Below are 20,950 nucleotides of genomic sequence, written 5' to 3'. Positions count from 1 at the left end.
GAGAGAGAGAGAGAGAGAGAGAGAGAGAGAGAGAGAGAGAGAGAGAGATATCTCAGTGACTAAATTCCTGGAAGATACCATGAACTCAGCTGCTCCTGTTGCTATGCCTCATCCTCTATGAGCGACTGCATCCCTCTGAACCTCTTTTAATTGCTTTTTTTTTTTTTTTTTAAAAACCAGGCTTATAGTCACAGCAATGTGGAAAATAACTACTAAATGTGAATTCGCTGTTCTTTAATCTGATACTGCAGTAAGACACAAACATATCCGTCTATGTTTCTAGCATGCTGTGCTCATGACAGTTATGTAGTAAATATCTTTAACAGAACCACAAAAATGAGCAATAAAGATCATCTTGATCTTTGATATTTATCAAAAGAAAACAATGAGCAAAATTCATGCTAAGAGACCTGAGTGGGCTACGCTGCTGTTGCTTTAATGTCTCCTAGAATGTTCTGTGTTCTTAAAATGATTCTCTGAACAAAATAAAAACATTCTGAAAGATCTCTTCTTACCTGTGTGTAATCACACAATTTACAATTTACACTTATCTGTTAATGACTGCGTGGGTGGGTTATAAGCACTCAACTGTGTGAGAAGACTGAGAAAAGAAAAAGAAATTTTTGCTTGGTAGATGCTGCAGTTACTAAGGTTACTAATACTAGCTTGCTCCATGAATAAGATTTAACAGCAGAGGGAGAAAAAGAGCTGAATCATTCCTAAAGGCCTGTGGGAGAATCAAGTCTGTGCCTGGTGGCTGAAAGTCCTCTAGAATGCTGGAACATTCCCTTCCAGGGACACACTAGCTCACCACTCTGAGCTGTTGAAACTCAGCCATTTGGCTGACTACAATATTTTCTTATTTAATTTGGTTTATGTATATTATATGAATAAGAACTATACCTCCTTTTGTGTTTATGCATATTTAAATGAAGTCATACAACAGCAATAATAATTAAAATCCATCCTATTCATACTTGAGGGATTTTAGAACATTTCTCTACACCGAGAAACACCAGAGACAATTCCAGTCCATGGGACCAAGTCTAGAACATATAATGCAGGTCAGTGCACACATAATGCAGGTCAGTCTAGTTCACTCTCATACTAATATATCAAAATATTTTGAATGTAAGTATTGAATTGATCACCTCTTATAAGGGTGTTTATCCTGGGCTATCCATTTCCCAGAAATGGGTCTCACAAACTTAAGGTTCTATGGTAACAATGAACTTCAAGGTCTCTGCCTGCAACAGAGTTGTACCTATGGCATAAATTCGTTTTCAAACTATATGTAACAGAAGCCATAAATAAGTAAATAGTTCAGAGCTGAAGAATCAGAAACATCCTTTCTTAAATATGAAATCAACACTTCCTAGATATGCTGAACAGGAGGCTCCATATAAACATATAAGCCCTGATACTGAAATAGAGCTGCCTCTGTTCAGGCTCCACCTTCTCTTCCTTGCATATGCCCAGTATTGACATCTAAAGACAAACACCCCCGCCCCGTGTGTGCATCTCCTCTGAATGCCCAGTAAGATGTCAAGATTTCTCAGATTTCTGTCTCCAAAGGCCTTTGCAAACCACTGAATGTCTCACTCGCACTGCCCTCTACAGAGCCTACAAAGCCTTCAGTTTTCAACCTCTGTCCACAGTAGCCTTCTCTGACATCACCGTCCAGTCCCTAGCTCTATGTCACTGCTTCTCCGCTCCTCAATCTTTCCTCCCTCTCCCTCTTACAACTGTTGATGGTAGTAGCCCTAGAAACTGCACTGTGTCACATGGTGTACAGACTTACGTGCAAATATTTATCATAATGAGGTCTGGTTTAAGGTTTCTCGTTTCTGAAGCACCATAAATATTGGACCATTACCAAGAGTCTTAGATGTCCTACTGTTGCCCAGAGTAAAGGTGATGTTGTGGCTAGGTTCTGTGAAAGCTCCTGGCTGTCTCACACCTCTAAGGCCTTGATGTAGACCACCCCAGGCTCACCAGGCTTGCCCTTTGTATTTGTAGCCTGTGGGCACCACAGCCCTGCACTATCTGTCTTCCAACAGGGCAAACCATGTGGGCTGCAGTCGCAGCAGCTTCATGCTGGGGGCCAGCTGGCAGGTCTCCTGTTGAGCTTACAGGCTTCAGGCCGCACCACTCTCCCTGGGTCTCCAGTCACAGTGGCTCAGCGTTAGTGGCTGGCTGGCGGAGAGGTCCAGGGCGGCAGCCCTATTCAGTAGTGGCATGTTTCCAAGGGAGCTCCAGGCTGCCTGCTGCACACCACCCTGTCCTCTGTGCCAGGCGCCAGGGTTAGGCTTGTAGGATGTGGGCAGCACTGATGCCTGTGCCCTTTATCTCCCAGCAAGACAAGCAGCACTAGTTGCTGCCAGGGTGGCTCCATGCTGGGACTAGCCAGCAGGCCTAGGACGAGCCCTATTCTGTATTGATTGACCGGTTTCTATGGGAGCTTTAGGCCACAGCACATCTCCCTGTTGTAGGCATCACCCCTGTTCCTGGCTCTTTGCTCATCAGACACAATCTTTGTGCTTGCAGCTAGCTGAGATGCAACAGTGAAGGGTATAGATTGGTGGTTCTCTGCTGCACACAGCTCTGGTTCTACCATCTTTCTTTCCAATTCCATGAGTCCATTTTACCAGCATTTTCACGTAAGCCTTCATCTTTATCTTTGTTTGTCCATCAACAGAACCCATCCTTTGCGGAGATGCCACACGTGCCTGGTGACCTCAGATCCTCCCTTAGTTCCTTAAGCTATGGAACCCATCTTCATGATACAGATCATATGTTCATTACTAAACAGTTTTGATGTAGTCACACTTTAATCTTTATTGTGCATGGAGATAATTGTTACAGGGAACTTTTTTTCCAAATTTGTTCTGTACTTAAATATGTCTAAAATAAACTAACTGCCTGGTGTCAGACTTCAGAAGTTTGAGCCAGCCTGGCTAGGTCTTTCTGAGCTGAGTTTCTTTCTTGCCTCTCCATGGTTCATTTGTCTGCAGGCCCCAACAACTGCAGGTCCAGCACCCATGCCCAGGTAGTTCTTTCAGGATGGACCATGTGCTTTTTTCTACGCACTGTGCTAGTACCAGGCTGAAATATTACTAGGGCAAACCAATTATTCTTCATCTTTAAGTGATTAAAACAAAACCTACATAAAATTCCACTAGCACTTAAGGCAAAATTTCAAGACATCAAGAAACTTAGATTTCAATTTCTAATTACACTGTACCTTATACAACAGAAAAACTTCTACTAGAAGCATAAAATGTCACACACTAACTTCAGCTGATTTTTCTATCTTGTAGTAATGGCTTTAACTAGCAAAGAGATGAAAATTTTTTGAGATCGAGTAAGACATTTGTTTATCACATATTCACAGAAAGAAACTAGTAAAATTGCTCATTTAGGTACCTTTACTCAGAGACCATGGTTATGAGTATCAACATTCTCATATAAGCAACTTTTTTCTTGAGGCCAGAGAGAAAAGAGGACAGACTTCTTCTCTTCAGAGCAAACATAGCTAGAGAAAACTATTCAATTTGCCCAGGCCTCTGCGTTCAACCTGGGTGTGAAGCAGTTACTCGAGACTTGTGTCCATCTCTAACATTTTATAATTTACAAACTGACATTTCATAATTCTAAAGAAAGTAAGACTAGAGCCACTGACGCTCCCATTTTTAGAATTCCAATATCAACTCTTTTAAAATATGATTTCTATTGAAAAGTATTTTTGTTTTCAAACCAATAACCTTACAAAAATTATATAGTGTCCCAAAATTTTTAATTTTTCAATAGAATCTCTCTATTACTTTGATCATCTATCATCTGACAAGGAAAACTAACTTGGCTATGTAGTTAAATACACTAATATAAATATTTTGCCTTTAGAGACCATTGCAGAGCTAAAATCCATACAGAAAAAAAAAAATGCCACCCTAATGCTGGTGATGATTATGTGAGACTAGCAAACACTCATTTCAGATGCATCTGCTGCACCAGCTGGATTAAACACAAGTACCAAATGACCACTTGTTTTCTGATATTCAGATTTGCATAAATCCTAAATCCCTTGCATATATCCAGGCCAGTCTGCTATCGCTGAGCAATTGTTGCCATGCCTAAGGTAGTAGGCAGGAATCCACAGACCCTTGAGTTCTGTGTCAAACATCACCAGAGTTGGGACAGGAATGTATGACACCTGTATTTGAGCTATCCTCAGTATGAGGTGGTCACACAGTTTGGAAAGTTGACATAACAAGATGAAATAGGCTATCTGTTAGAAAACGAATAGCCAATGATCCTAAGTGTCAGGGATAAATCAGTGGGGATGTGGCACACAGAGCCTCATCTCGAAGATGTTCTCACACCAGCCAGCTAGGGACTTCTGGAAGCCAGTTATGTGCCAGATCTCCCAAGACCCAACAAATACTGAAAGTTTATATATTAATATCTTGATTTTTAATTTGAAGCTCAAAAAAGTAAGTAAACAGTATAAATATATGTCATTCTCCCTATTTTCAAATGCATGAATCAGCAATATTGAGAATATTTCCTTGGACTAGAGATACAATTCACTAGGTGGGCGATGGTCTAGATGAACGAAGCCCTCAGCATGATACCCAGCAGTGCATAAAACACAGATGTGGAAGCACACACTAATAATCGCAGAGCTTGGGAGGAGGTGAGGGGCAGGAGGATCGAGGTCATCTCTGGATATGGGAGTCAAAAGTTACCCTAGGACACATGCGATCTTATCTCAAAAACAAAACAAGGGCTTACGGAGATGGCTCAGTAGTTAAGGAGTAGAAGACCCAGGTTTGACCTCAGCGCCCACATAGCAGCTCACAGTAGTCTCTAACTCCAGTTCTAAGAACTTAACTGGCCTCACCTGGCTTCTGCAGGCGCCAAACATGCATATGGTACACAGACCTATACCACAATAAAACACTCAAACACATAAAGTAAAATGTTAAAATAAATAAATAAATAAATAGAGTGATAGATGAACAAGAGCCCCGGAAACAGCCACACTGTTGCACAACAGAATTCCAGAACTATCTCATCTTGGTGAACTGGAACCTAAACTGCATTAAAAACAACTGGAGTTTCCCAGCGCCTCCAGACAGTACTCTGCCAACCATTCCACTGTCTGCGTTTATCAATCTGACTGCTTTAGATACTTGGATTTACTTTACTTTTCTTTTTTTTTTTTCTTTTCTTTAAATGTAGTACTCAGGATAAAACCTAGAGCCCTGAGTATGCAAAGCACAAAGTCCACCACTAAGTTACAACCCTAGCCCACATACTGATGAAACTTATGATGCTTATGGTCACCTAAAATACTTACAAGTTTCAAGAATTCCAAAGTCAATTGAGTTAAACAGATAGGCATGGTACCAGCATTCAAGTCAAAGGCAAGGTGTATGGCTCAAGTGCACGCTTCAAAACCAAACAAAAAAGGCTAAAGTCTTAAAATATGCTTTACAGGAAATTCTTACCATCCCAGATTGATGCAAAAACCACATGAGGTAGTCTTCCTGAATGTCCACAAGACTAGAAATCTCAGGGATATAAAACTTATCGTATTCCACGTGCTTCACCTTAAGATTTACCTGATGAAGAACAAATAAGAAGAACTAAAACCCAAGAATTGGACAATCTCCCAGAGAAAGCCCCAGCAGAACACTTCACCCCTCCACACCCTCCATCTCCGTCCCCCAGGGATACCTTGTACAATTTCTCCAGAAGCTTGAGCGTTGCAGTCATGTAATTGTTAAACAGTACCGGGATGAGGAATGTCTTCCTTCCCCTTAGGAGGTAAAGGACGGCACCTTTATAGAGGGTTACCAGCTTCATGAAATACTTGGGGCATGCCTGAGACCACCAGTTATCTTAAGAAAGGAAGGGAGAAAGACATGTCTTAGCACATAACCCTGGACAAGTGTTCTTATTTTGTCTTCCTGCTAGCTACAATTCCTGTGGCTAGAAGATAAATATTAGTCTATAATACAGCTTCCCAAAAATGATTTTTTTCAAAGGAATCATTAAAACATGTATGAATGGTGGCTCACAACCATCTGTTATGGGGATCTGATGCCCTCTTCTGGTGTGTCTGAAGACAGTGATAGTATATGCACATACATGAAACAAATAAATAAATCTTAAAAAAAAAAAAGTGTGGAGAAACAGCTATACAAGAGGCCCTAAAATTTTTAACTCCTCCTCTCTCTCCCATGCCTCTTTCTTTCTTAAAAGGTTTTATGTTGTTGGAGTTTTCAGGTTTTTTTTTCCCCTCAGACTCATGCTGAAGACTGATCTGAAAACATTTAGTTCCAAGGCTGTGTGAGGATGAGACACATCCTCGGTGCGGAATGCAAAATGCACCTACTTCAGTAGTATTTACGTGCCCTCGACCTTTCAAGACTGCTCTCAGCTACGACAAGGGACACTTCACACTTAGAGGACGTGGGAAAACATTCCTTCATGTTATGAGGCATAATTAGTTTAAGTTTCTCTCCGAGTAGTACCTTTGCATTCAAGCAGGATTATATCACTGTATCTTCATAAATTATCTCAGCCATATTGAAATCCATAAGGTTTTCTTGTTAAAAATATTTCACTAAAAATTAAAGTGGGGGTCTGCCGGAGAGCTGGCTCAATGCCCAAGAGCACTGACTGTTCTTCCTGAGGTCCCAGGTTCAATTCCTACCACATACACTCATGCTCACAACCATCTGAAACTCCAGTTCTCAGTGATCTGATGCCCTCTTCTGGCCTCTATGGCACCAGAAACGCATATGGTACACCGACATTTATGCAGGCAAAATATCCATATATATAAAAGAAACCTTAAAAATAAAAATCACAGTGGGAGAAACATCAAATAAAAAGGACAAACTATTGAGAGCTGCTGGATTCGTGGGAGGTTTTCTCTTCAATCTGAACAGTCAGATGTCAGAAATAATCTAATTATAAAACTGAATAATCCCGTTCTGTTTTGTGCTATCTGGCCTAGGAAAATTGTAAAAATTAAAATGCCAAAAATTTAAAAGTCTGATAAAACGTCTTTTAAAACAGCCATTGCTCTATTTTACACCTATTAGAAACACCTAAGAAAACATGCTCTGAACAGCCCCTGATGTTGGGAAGCAGCAAGTGCTAATGCGTTACTAATGCAGTCATTATTACTCTTGTGTGAAGGCAGAAGCAATGGAAAAGCCAGAAGCAGGTCAATTTGCTTAAGGGAAAACCACGCTGTAGTGACAATCAGGCCACCTGAACCCCAGAAGTTACCAAGTCAAAGGAACACCTGGAAAAATTACCAAGGGAGGGGATAAAAGTCAAAAGCCAGGGGACAGGTTTCTGCACCAGATTACTAAAAAAAGTCTTGGGCGCTACTCCAACAGAGACCTTCTCCAGCCCGCTGAGGAACGGAAGGTTCTTATCTCAGCAAAGTGTCCAGAGCCTGCAAAAATCAGTGTGGACTCAACTGTCCTAAAAAAGAAAAAGAAAACAAACATTCTGTAAGTCCTCACTGGGTCACTCCGTCCCCCCTTGCATGGAGATCTCTGCATCACAAAGCTGTTCATTTGGCTCCCACCCGCTAACGTCAGCACTGGAGATGGACAGACAGAAAGATACTAATATCTGAGGCATTGCAACTGCAAGCAAATGTGGAAGAAGAAGAAAAAAAAAAAAAAAAAACAGATTAAGGTTGAATAACCTAACTTTATGACTATCTCAAAATTGGGATTAATCTCCCATGAATCATTTCACATGACATAAATAAGAGATCAATTCACCCTAATAGCAAAGAGAGTTAGCTGGATGTCAACAGCCAAGAAAGGAGTAGGCAGGAAAGCCATTAAATGACAACAAATAGACTGTTAGAGCTCAGTCCACAAGAGCCAGCTGACAAAACCAACCATCTAAGGCCAAGGCTGGTGGTATTAAATGTGATGAATTTACCTAATACTTTGCTAGGGTTTGTTTCCAGCCGCAGAATGGCCATTGCCAGGGGAATGGTCAGCGTTATGTAATACTTAGAATCCTGAAGCAGCGGAAACTCCGGTAGGATTAAATAGATTCTCATCGCTTCCACATCTGGAGGCGAGCTTGACAACTGGGGAATGAGGCAACTTTCAAAGCTGTTTAATATCTGTAAGAAAGAAAAAAAAAAGTACGGAGAACTGTATCTGAGACTTAAATAACGCATCCCCAAATTCCTAAGTTATTTAATGAACTCATAACTGTTACTCATTCGGTGTGCACTGAGCACACAGATGGAGCCAGGCGCCGGTTCAGACTCCCAGTACATCAGGGAGAAGGAAGAAGTCCCAACCCATGGACCTAAGACTTTAGAGAGGCAACTCCTTAGGGAGATATGAGCAAAAGATAACCCAAGTCCCAACACTAAGGATTTTACAAAGTTGTGCAAGAGTGTATCAATTCATCTGGCTGTCCTCTTTGTCTTAAGAGAAGAACTCTTCAATGTAAACCAAATGTTATAAATGTAAACAACATACCTGTTCTAGAATCATGGAGTGTTGAGAGTGCATTAACTTCTCAAATAAAATCCTAGTTGAGTTCAGGTCAATCCCAGGAATTTTGGGACTAGTTTTAAAATGTTCATCAATTCTAAACAAACAAACAAGCAAAATACATATGTAAGAAAACAGAAGGTAAATACTGATTTAAAAAAAAAATGTAAGTATTCATTTAGCTAACCCAGTCTAGACAGATCTTAGTTTGACCTAGTAGGTAAGATATTCGAGAACACTGGGAAAGACCAACAGAGTAAGCCTTACAGCAATTCTTCCTACCCTACTTTGGTTGTTTCTTTTTAATTTAAAAAATGGTTCTTATTAAGTAGCCCCTGCTAGCCTAGAACTCTCTATGTAGACCAGGCTGGTCTTGAACACAGAGATCCACCTGCCTCTGCCCCTGCCCCTCTGCCCCTCTGCCCCTGCCCCTTTGCCCCTCTGCCATTGCCTCCTAAATGCTGGGGATAATTCCACTGTTAAACATGATTTAATTTTTTTTCAAACTTTTTCCCCCTCAAGTCAAAGCAGAAACACTACCATTTCAAGCCAGGCCTCCACAAAGCATGAAAACAGATGCCTCGCCCAACCCCCTTCTATGGGTTTATTGCTAGACGTGGGTTTATTGCTAGACATGGATGCTGTGGCCGGTTGCGGTCACCCACCCAAACCCACTCATTTCCTGTATGCAGAAGGGGTCCATTCCTGAACAAATGGTACATCGACCCTCTTATTTCAAGCCTTCAAGAAGTATTCAAAATAAAAATCAGATAAAAAAAAGCCAAGTTATTATCTCTCTTACTTAAACAGATTCAATTAGTTACCCACCAGGGATTTTATAGCTAGTGTTCGAACTTTATTAACAAAAAAATCATTTTTCCAACTCCACACAGTCTTAGCTTCCCAGAGACAAAGGATATCTCTAAGATTGTCACTCGTGAAGAAATCATATCTATTAATTTGCAGAACAGTGATTTGCTCTGTTCTGAGTAATGCATACATTAAGTGATTTAACAGTCCCTGACAGCATTACAATAGATGAAAATTCAGAATGTAGACACTGCAGATATTAGAATCAAAATGGCAAAAACTAGAACAGCTGCTTAGCATTTTGTCCCTGTTCTTACAATGAGTTAACCAAACAATAATTTTAATATCCTAGAGGCAACCTTAAACAAAGATGGAAGGACTTTTTCCTATGTTGTTAGGAAAAATCCAAATGAAAGAGGGCTCCCTTTCTCCCACTTTCTCCTGCATTCTCTGTTAGTTTTTTCCCTGAACTCAGCCATTCTGACTTGGGTAAGACAGTATCTCAGTTATTTAATTTGCATTTCCCTAATTGTTAAGGATGTTGAATAATTTTAAAGGTATTTCTTAGTCACACATTAGACGGGATACATATATATGCATGGAACATTTAACTAAGAATGGCTTACAGCATGTGGTCTGACTAGTCCAACAATGACTGTTTTCCCATAAAATGACCAAGAATTCAGTAGTTTTTTTTTAGACTATCTCACTGGTCTTCGGTTTATGTTAGAATCCTGAAGTAGGTTTTAATACCAGCAAAGGAATGCCTAAGCAACAAGACAGACAATCCTGTCATGAAGACTCAAGAGTAAAAAGGCAAAAAGCAAAAGCTTCCATGTCCTTTTATGTGGTTGGCACTAGGAGGTATGGCCCAGATTATGGTTGGTCTATTGATCTCACAGGATACATACTGGAGGGAGTATTCCTAACCTAAATATGGATAAGCAGGTATCCTTATAATAGGATATGGAGTCCTTTGGGTTTATGCCCAGGTATGGTATAACTGAATCACATGGTAGATCTGTAAATCACACAGAGAACTAATATCTAACTCATTGCTATACTTAAAATAGTCTTTGATTTTATCTATATATATATATATAAAACATAGCACTCTTTTACATAGGGGCATTTCCATATAAGTAAATGTTATGCATTGAGCTCACTGTTCCTCATCTATCTTGATCAGCTTCCCCCTTACCCACTCCTGTTAGTCCTCAATGCTATACTTTACATTTGGAATATCTGCTTAATAGCATGTGCAGAAGACATGGACTTCAGCCTGTAGCATCACTGGGAGGTAGCAGAGCATGTAGAAGTTGAGATACAGTGCTTGTACCTTTCGATAGGACCTTCACCCATTCCTATCTCTTCCCTGACAGCCAACATAAGGTGAACAGCTTCTATAAGGAATCTTTTCCTATGACGATGGATATCCTTACCACTGGCCCTAAAGAAATGTGACACCTGACCATGGACTAAAGATGCTGCAAATACACCTAAGGTAAGCATGTTCTTTTTAGTCACCAAAGGTATTTTCACAATAACAGAGAGGCAACTAGCATATTCCTCTTAATGTTTCATTAACCTAGTCAGTGGTTGAAAAGGACCACAAAATGATAGGACTTAGGATCCCTGAAGATCCTAATTCCTGGCAAGGTAATTCTGCTGTGTGAGGTTTCTCAGGGGTCATCTACAGAAGAGATAAGGGCAAAAGAGACATCCTATTTCTTCCCTCTAGTTTTAGCCAGAGCTGAGCCTGACTGAATCCATGGAGCCCCAGAATGAAGCCTCCTTAAGACTTCACTCCTGGGGCTGGTGAGATGGCTCAGTGGGTAAGAGCACCCGACTGCTCTTCCAAAGGTCCTGAGTTCAAATCCCAGCAACCACATGGTGGCTCATAACCATCTGTAACAAGATCTGACGCCCTCTTCTGTAATGTCTGAAGACAGCTACAGAGTAATTACATATAATAAATAAATAAAGCTTTAAAAAAAAAAAAAAAAGACTTCACTCCTGTGGAGAAAATGAAAAATTACCTCAGTAAACTAAAAAGATCAAAGAACTACTGGAGAATTTTGACTTTAAGAACAAATCATACACCCACACAGCTCAGTGAGAGCAGCACTTTGGGACAGCCTGGAGTTCTGGCTTTGGGTCACACTAGATCTCCCAAGGGACCATTTCTCTCTGCAAATATGCCCCAGTGAGGAGTGAGCAAATACCACTGTTCTGGGATCCTCTAGTTGATCATTACTGGATATTTCAAATTTCATGCAAATGTCAGCTTTCCCTTTCAATGGAAACCAAGGACTATGGAAAAGTCTTTCATAGCCTTGCTAAGTATTTACACTACACGGCTTCTGAAGCATCTATGACACTTACTTTTTTTCCAGAAAGCTTCCATTCCAACAAGCTGCAGAAGACAGTATCTGAACAACACCACTATTCAAGACAAATGGAGAAAGGAGTCTTTAAGAATTAGAAATCAGTGCTTATATAAGTTTCAGTATCAAGACATCTTCCTAGCCAGTCTCTGTTGGGTCATCAGTGCACACCTGATTAGAGAACAATGTTTTGCCTCCAAATGGACAAAAACTATTATCCTACAAGTTACATACATACATACATACATACATACATGTATATATAAATGTGTGTGTGTGTGTGAAAATCATAAAAAGCTTAGACACTCTCTCACCACCATTTCAAACAAACAGAAAAAAAACAAGCTGTTGTTATTCCCCAAGTACAGAAATTAATACATACCAAATCATGTTTGCCTATTCTATTGATCATTTGAGAAAGAAACTAAGAATGAATGGAAATAAAGACTTACTCCTATTACCTAAATTCTGCAGAGTCTGTGAAAGGTCTACTCTGTGAGGACCTAGGATTGCCATAATAAACAAGGGATAAACAAAGTAAATGGCTAGGAAGGAGATCGTAGCAACTTCTGTCAGCTGTAGCATTTGGATCAAGTAAGATCCTTAGAGATGATTCCTCGAGCTTCTGTTGTTCATAAAAAACCAGAAGTCCAGGTAAAGCCCATGCGTCTAGGTCACCCGCTGCTCAGCAACCTGGCCTCTCTTGTTCTCCCTTCCACTCTATCCTTAGTTGCTTAACAATGCCCAAAACACAGGAGATTCCATAAGCTGCTTCAGGGGAAGACCTGGGCATTTGCTCTAGCACAGCCTTGATCATAAAGCAAGACCCACTGTGCATTTGTTAACACAGCCATCTTTCTTACACAGGTTGATTTATTTGTTTTCATAAGACTACAGGAAAAGTATGGAAGTGCTGATCAAAGTAAAAAAAAATGTGTAAAAATGTACAGAAAACTATTTTTTAAACCCAACTAGTCTCACATTTTTAATGTACTGAGAAGACTGAATATTCATTTCAACTAATCACATTGAATGGCAAACCTGAAGAAGTTACTCAGATTAGTTAAAATAATAAGAGGCTGTTAATATTCAAGATCCCTTGAAGCATCAGTGTGAAGAAAGCCATTTCTATATGCAACATGATACAGAGAGCTCTCAGCAGAGACATGACCTCAGGCATTCCCTAAGAGGATGTCACAGATCTTGCAATGATATATTAAGGTGAAGAGTGAAACTCAGGGGGCAAACCACTGTGCTAGCTGGGGGCTAAAGAGATGAGATTACAAATAAAAATACAAAAATGATTCTGTAAATGCAAAGCTCCATTCATATTCATAACCACAGTGTAGTTGCAGGGAATATCAGCTGCTAGGCTAGAAAACTCCAGCATGCTTTGGAAGAAGCAAAAGGTAGGCAGACAAACTCATACTTGACAGTATTTGCGTTGTTGTGTTCTGTGAGTTTTTGTCTCCAAACTGCTATGGTTTCGTCATTTATTAAGTTGGTATAATGTGTTTGGTTCACAGTTCTGAAGTCAACAGCAGGAGAAGAATTCTGGAGAAATAAATACAAGGGAAAAGAGAAGTGAGAGACATGGATCTTCTCCTCGTTCCTTCCTCAGTGAGGTCTCCAGATCTCACATCATGAACTGAAGCTTCCCAAGTCCTCTCCTTGGAGCAGAGCCCTGTCCCCACTCCTGCAGCGAGGATGCAGGCTGTTCTTCAGGATCTTCCACAGGCCATCGTTCTGTTCTGTCATACTCAGCAGCAGGTAGCTGTGGTACAAAAGCTCAGTTCCCTTCCCTCCACTTCCGGGCCCCCCACCACACTGGGTGAGGTGACCTAACCCCAGCATCTGCCTCCGCCAAGCCCTCTCTCCTTCACTCCTGAGGAGGCGCTCTTCTAGAATGTCTGTTTCAACTCCATGACCAGCTTTCTAGGCTCCCTCCCTTTGCTCTGAATCACCAGGCCATAGAGGTATTGGTTGCGGTAACTGCTCCCTAACTCAGATAAAATGTGACATACAAAGGGTTTAAGGCCATGCAGAGACTGCCCCACTGGGGATCTATCCCACAAGCAGACACCAAACCCAGACACTATTTCTGATGCCAAGGAGCGCTTGCTGACAGGAGCCTGATATAGCTCTCTCCTGAGAGGCTCTGCCAGAGCCTGACCAATACAAATGCAGATGCTTGCAGCCAAACATCGAATTGAGCGCAGGGACCCCAGTAGAGGAGTTAGGGAAAGGACTGAAGGAGCTAAAGGGTTTGCAACCCCAAAGGAAGAACAATAATATCAACCAACCAGACCCCCCAGAGCTCCCAGGGAATAAACCACCAACCAAAGAGTACACATGGAGGAACCCATGGCTCCAGCCACATATGTTGCAGAGGATAGCCTAAACTCACATCAATGGGAGGAGAGGCCCTTGGTCCAGTGAAGGCTCAATGCCCCAGTATTGGGGAATGCCAGGGCAGTGAGGTATGCATGTGTGGGGGGAGCACCCTCATAGAAGCAGGAAAGAGGGAAGATGGGATAGGGAGTTTGTAGAGAAGAAACCGGGAAAGGAGATAACATTTGAAATGTAAATAAATAAAATAGCTAATAATAAAAAAAGACCAAAAAGAAAAAGAAAAAAGACAAAAAAATTGTTTACGCCAGACATGATGGTACATGGCTGTAATCCCAGCATTTGGAAATAAGGAGAGGGAGGAGAATCAAAAAGAGTTCAGGATCACCCTCAGCTATACAGTGAATATTGAATTCTCAAGGCCAGCCAGGGATACATAAAATCCTGTTTTCATAAGCTTAAGAAGCAAATGCAGAATTTAGTTACAGTACAAGAAATTTCTGAAAATTCAGTTTCATATGCCCTTTCCCCCTCAAGCATTTATGTGTGCTGTGCATGCCTTTACGAGTGTATTTTCATGTGTGTGGGTATACACTTGTGCATGTACAAATATGTATTGGCGAGAGGTTGACCTCGTCATTCTTCCTTGATCACTCTCCAACTTATTCATTGAAACAAGGTCTCTTAAGTGACTCTAGAGCTCACCAAAGGCTTGCCTGGCTAGCCAGCTAGCTCTGTCTCCACCTCCCAATGATGGGATTAATGCCACAACCACATGACTTTTACAAGGGTTCTGGGGATCCGAACTTTTGTACAAATACTTTGCAGGGCAAGCATTTTCACTACTGAGCCATCTCCTCAGCCCAAGTATATACCTATAAACTTTATGAAAGTATCAAAAGGGATGTTAATCACAGCTTTAAAAATCCCAAATACTGTACACCCTTTCTTTAGTGATGCATACTTTTTAATTTTATTTTTATGTGTATAAGTAGTTTGCCAGCATCCATATCTGTATACTACTTGCATGTCTGGTGCCCATAGAAACCAGAAGGCAATGCATCCCCTGGAACTGGAGTTGCAAATAGCTGTGAGCTCCCATGTGAGTGCTTGGAATCGAACCAGGGTCCTCTAGAAACACAACACAACCAATGAATGCGCTTAACCACTGAGCCATCTCTCTAACCCCAACCCCAGTGATACTTTGTTTCCAATGATTATTAATTTTTATATGTGTGTGTGTGTGTGTGTGTGTGTGTGTGTGTGCATACAAGGGTACCTGTGTGTGTGTGTGTGTGTATGTGTGTGTGTGTGTGTGTGCATACAAGGGTACGTGTGTGTGTGTGTGTGTGTGTGTGTGTGTGTGTGTGTGTGTGTGTGTGTGTGTGTGTGTGTGTGTGTATACAAGGGAACATGTGTGAGGGTGAGAGGACAATTTAAGGAGTTAGTTCTTTCCATCCACCATGCTGGTTCCAGGGATAGATAGATGGAGGGTTGCCGGCTTAGTGGCCACACCATTATTCTCTGAGCTGACTTGCCAACCCATTTACTGGCATCTTTAAAGAAACTATTATAAACACTTTGATTCTCTAAACCTGCCTGTTTTCAACTTTTCTCCCCCAACATCTATTAATAACCCAGAACTAAGAAAAACCTGATGGTGCTTTATTATTCAAGTAGTCAGCCATCAATGCATAGAAAAATCATTGTTCTCTCCTTTGTACTTGTACATAAAATATTGCTTTCAAAGGAAGCTTGCTAGTCCCACTGTACAGTTGTGATTTAGCAATATACAAAGAAAGAAAGGTACCTGTCACACAGCAGATCATCTGGCTCTTGACAACTATTCTACAAAAATGACCACAGACATATGCTAAAAGGACAAATATATAATGAATTATATCAAAGAAACTCTTAAACCTGCATGGACAACTTAAACACACACCCAGCCACCTTTCCTCCATCTTAGCTGTAAAGTACTATTACTACCAAACTTGAAATGCATCCCCAAAGGGACAACTGAACACCAACAGTAACACAAACTTACAGAAAATAAATGCAGGTTTCAAACTATTGTACTCATTCTTTATAATGTATTTAATAACCCACAGATACAAGAAAAAGTCTAACTTCTCCCTCCATGGGTGTGGGAACCAAACTCGGGGCCTCCCACATGCTAGGAAGTACTGAATCCCTGACCTATACTCCAGGCCTCCGTGCTGGCTACACACAGGCCAAAAAGAAAAACTGCACTAGGCCAGTGCTTCTCAAATGCAGCTGGGCTGTAGACTACCAAGGGAACCTCCATCCATCCCAATGGGTAACACACATCTCAGAGCATCTGCCAGTGCATACTCTAGGCCACTTTAGTTAGAATCACCAATAGCTTCTCTGCTTCTTACACCCCCTTGGGACACTAATGGAGAACCAAAGTTGGGAATCACCATATCACTGTTCAGTTTCACACATGCGCATGCACACACGCACACACACACACACACACACACACAGAGGTGTGGGGAGGGGAAAAGAGAGAGGGAGAGAGAGAGAGAGAGAGAGAGAGAGAGAGAGAGAGAGAGAGAGAGAGAGAAGAGGGGAAGGGAAGGGGGAGAGAGAGAGGGAGAGAATGAGCATTACAGCTAACGGGCTTGAGACAAAGACACATACAGGGGCAGAGGGGGAGGGGGGAGAGAGAGAGAGAGAGAATGAGATGAGCATTATAGCTAATAGGCTTGAAACACACACATACACACACACACACACACACACACACACACCCCTAAGGATCTCAACACAGTCGCTCTTTGGTCCTATTCTAAGGAAAAGATCCTTGAAGAGTGAGGCTATGATTTACATTCAGCACACCTAGACTGCAAAGGAACACGTGAGTACAGGTGGAACACTCAAACCCTGAAGGCTTCAGATCCAAACCCAACATGATTCTAGAAACGGAAAACTCCATAGCAAGAAGCTTTGTTTACACACACAGTGGTTTAAAATGTCCTGTTACACACCTTCACGGTGTTTTTCACATTTCCAGAATCACTTAAGACGTCGTATAACATGCCTTCAGTGTGCGTGAGTCCTGATGAGTTTCGTGCCCATGCACACAGTGATTTAAGATGTCATACAGCATTATCACCATGATGTACTAGAGTTGCCATGAGTTCTTGTAGAAACTTAGGTTCCTTCTCTAAGATACTTTATGTATATGTAAATATTTAAAAATCCAAAAGAATCTGAAACACTATTTTTCTGGCTGTCACTTCACATATTAAAGTAGTGATAAAGTAACTAGAGGTAATTAGGTAAGAATATAACTTTCAATCCCTGTATCTAATGAGCATCTAGAGTGCATGTGTGTGTAAGTACATCTATACACACATATGTATATACATACACACATTATTTTATATACATATATACATATGTATTATATATAATATATATATATTATACATAAGCACATATATATAAAATAAGATGTAAATACCTATGACTTCATACTTGAAAAGTCAGGAGTGCCACGAACACTTCAGAGCCTGAGACAAAGGCCAGTTGTGTGCTTCAGGCGAGCCTGGCTACCTTCTCAAGGCGGAGGGGAGGAACATTCCACTGTGAACTTAAAACTTTAATGGGGGGACACTTCTCACCAGTTGAAACTTTAACTTACCGGCTAACTAACGTGATCGTATACCTTACTTTCTTTAATCAGTGGGTTGTTTTCCATTCCCCAAACTACTAGTACATTTACAACTCAGCTACATAGATCATACTGCATGCTTACTAAGGGAAGGAAATTTAAGCTGGATATGATTTAAGTCAATTTCTCAGGTGGCTGTGGTGTAGAGCTTTAATCCCAGCACTCAGGAAGCAGAGGCAGACACATCTCTGCCTCAGACGCCAACCTGGTCGACAGAATGAGCTCCAAGACAGCCAGGGCTACACAGAGGAACCTTGTCTCAAGAACAGCTACAAAAGACAGAATCTTAAGTCAGTTTAGCTCAGAAATTAAATTTCCTACAAGTCTACTTCTTGAAAACAACAACAACAACAACAACAACAAAAATACTGAAGAGACCCTGTGTTTTTATCATTCATTTTACTGGCACAACCTCAGCTCCCTTTAGGATTCCTCTGTGAAGTTATAAAGCTGAACCCAAGGCAGATTCTACATCTGCCTTAGAATGGCTAACATGCATCTGCCTTAGGGCATCTGCCTTAGGACGGCTAACGCGCATGGCTTTCCGCAGACTCCTGACCTGCAGCATGGCTGAGCAGCTGCACAGCATTCCTGCCCAGCACCTTTCCTGTGGAGTCACAGAATGGTACTAAGCACACAGATGGTGGTGTCAGAGCAAGGGAGAGGCTTTCCCAATGGAAAGGGCCTTTGTTTCCACAGGGGCTGTTCTCACCTATAGTCTCTGGCTTTTCTAATTACTGCTTTGAGTTTGCTACCCCCCTCCACACACACATAGGGCTTATTAAATAGGATTATGAGAAGGTAAGAGAACCAGCCCTCTTCAACTGGCTGCCCTAGACTATGAAGAGCAGAATGAATTAAATATATGCCACATATTCTTATATCTACACAGACTTTGAACCCTGAAAGGCAATATCTCCTTTCCCTTTCCCCTTCCTTTCTTTTCCATTGAGAAAGGGTCTCATGTAGCTCAGGCTGGCCCAAACTGGCCTCTTAGGCAAGGATAACTTGGAACTGCTGTCTCTATGGGTAAGAACCAGGGTTACAAGTGTGTACTCCTATGCCCATGCATGTAACTTGTTCTTTGTGCCTTAACTGGTAGAGTGATGCAGGAGCAAGTGAAGGAAAATCTTGGTGTGTTATAACCAGGTGATAAATAGTAAAAAATTTGAACTGTTTTATACCTCGCTTGTATATTTATTATATACTTGGTCACACCAAACAATGAAACCCAGTAAGTTATCAAACGCCTAGAATTCCTTGGTACTTAACAGTAAAGAAACCGAAAAATAATAACACAAATGCTTAAGCTCCCTTAAATTTCTTTTAGAACAAATATGAGTATAAATAATTCTACACTATAAATTAGAACTCTACAATGTTAAGAACAAGATAATTACTAGCAATCCAAAGGAGTTCAATGGAGATAATGTTGTTTAGTTTGATTCTATTAATAAGATAAAATCATCAACAAGAAACAAAGATCGACAAAGCTTTTGTGTATTTACAAAAAACAATGATTGTCATCATTCTACTTCAAACATGATAAAAGAAAATCTTACCTCATACGTGGAGCAAAGTACAAAAGTCTGGTCCCCTCCAGAGAAGATCTGCTTAACGACACGGTACTTAAAGCGATCTGTCAAAAGCATTTCAAACATACTGTCTGTCAATGGTTGCTCCCCTCCATCCTCTCCTGATGCTCTAAAATGTGCTTCAGAAGGGCTTATCTGTTTTCATTGTGTGCAGGAAAGAGGCCCTCCTGGTTCCCTGCCCAGGACTGTTTCTAGCTCAGTTAAAAATAAACATATGAAATAGTGCCCAGACCCTCTCAGCCTGCCTCCCTCACAGCCAGCTAACCCTGACCCTGTTTCTATTTCTCATACTAACTCCGTCATGCTACCAGCCAAAAATCTAAAATGGGCACTGCTATAAATGGTAACATATGCGTAGCAATCACACATCTGCAGGCACTCCTCTCTACCCCTTCAGGATGATGCTAGCAATATAAGGACCTCTTTTCCCAGTCCGGGGTTGATATCCTATCATGGGGATAATCTTAAGACTGCCTAATTGCTCTTTTTTTAAAAATTGAAAAAAAAATTAACTTAAAAAATTTTTTTTAAAATAATTACATCATTTCCCCTTTTCCCTTCATTTCCTTATCACCTACCATGTACCCTCTTCCCCTCCCTTTTGAAATTATGGCCCTTTTTAATTGTTACTATTACACACAAACACACACACACACACACACACACACACACACACACACACACACACACACACCTTCCCGTTCTGTTTAGTGCTACCTGTATGTATGTATGTATGTATATATATATACCTGTATACACACACACACACACACACACACACACACACACACACACGAATGATTACTTCTTCCAACACCCCTAATCTTTCATGCTGTTTCATCTCCCATACATCTACCCTCCTCTCACTCAGTATATTCGCCTTGAATGGTTTGCCTCCTCAGACATGAATTTTCACTTCCAGGTAACAGCCCTACTCCCTCACAGCCCTCCCCTCGACAAACTCAACCCAACAACAGTAAGACTAGTAAGACTCCTCGGTGTCTTTCCCTGTGGTCTCGCATTACCACAAAGGCTTGCGAATACATGGCATATGACATGAAATTTGGAAATTTTCCTATTTGCACCATATTCTGTCAAACATACAGACATAAGCTTACAACCACCTAAGTCAAGCCAGATTGTGAGTCCATTATTAAAAAGTGTAGTTTCAAATTAAACTTGAGTTTCTTGACTTGCTTAATGTCTGGGAGGAAGAAGGGATTGAGACAAAGCTACACAGCCCAGGCTGATCTAGGCCTTGCAATCCTACGGTGTGTCTCTATTACAGGAGTGCACCATTAAATCCAGGCGCACATTTGCTAAACATATATATTCCGAGTATGAGGAGAATGCCTAGCAAAAGATACTGACAAATGACAAAGAAGACACTGAGCTATTCTTTGCTTTGGAGAATACTAATGCACAATAGTGCTTATTTTATATTTTAAGCTTACGACATCTCAAACATATCTGTCCCATAAGTATTTGCTGAATGACAGGTTTATAGCAGCTCAGTGATGTATGCTACGTTTACAAAGATTAGACTATTCA

General features: G+C 41.0%; 1 protein-coding gene across 3 annotated transcripts in view; it reads right to left on the bottom strand.

The window, feature by feature from the left end:
* Herc3 (HECT and RLD domain containing E3 ubiquitin protein ligase 3) overlaps positions 1-20,950 on the bottom strand; it is an 89,195-nt gene that overhangs the window by 38,129 nt on the left and 30,116 nt on the right. For all 3 annotated transcript variants that reach the window (XM_029534556.1, XM_021189850.2, XM_029534558.1), the window contains exons 9-15: positions 19,367-19,443; positions 13,182-13,306; positions 11,751-11,810; positions 8,541-8,652; positions 7,984-8,173; positions 5,743-5,906; positions 5,514-5,627 (exon numbers count right to left, since the gene is read on the bottom strand). In XM_029534556.1, the coding sequence (XP_029390416.1) occupies positions 5,514-5,627; positions 5,743-5,906; positions 7,984-8,173; positions 8,541-8,652; positions 11,751-11,810; positions 13,182-13,306; positions 19,367-19,443 (842 nt within the window). The remainder of the gene's footprint in view (positions 1-5,513; positions 5,628-5,742; positions 5,907-7,983; positions 8,174-8,540; positions 8,653-11,750; positions 11,811-13,181; positions 13,307-19,366; positions 19,444-20,950) is intronic.

The sequence above is a fragment of the Mus pahari genome, chromosome 2 (assembly GCF_900095145.1).
Source record: "Mus pahari chromosome 2, PAHARI_EIJ_v1.1, whole genome shotgun sequence".
NCBI classification, from domain to species: domain Eukaryota; kingdom Metazoa; phylum Chordata; class Mammalia; order Rodentia; family Muridae; genus Mus; species Mus pahari.
The sequence above is the reverse complement of the archived record's forward strand: the minus strand, read 5'-3'. Positions and strand labels throughout refer to the sequence as shown.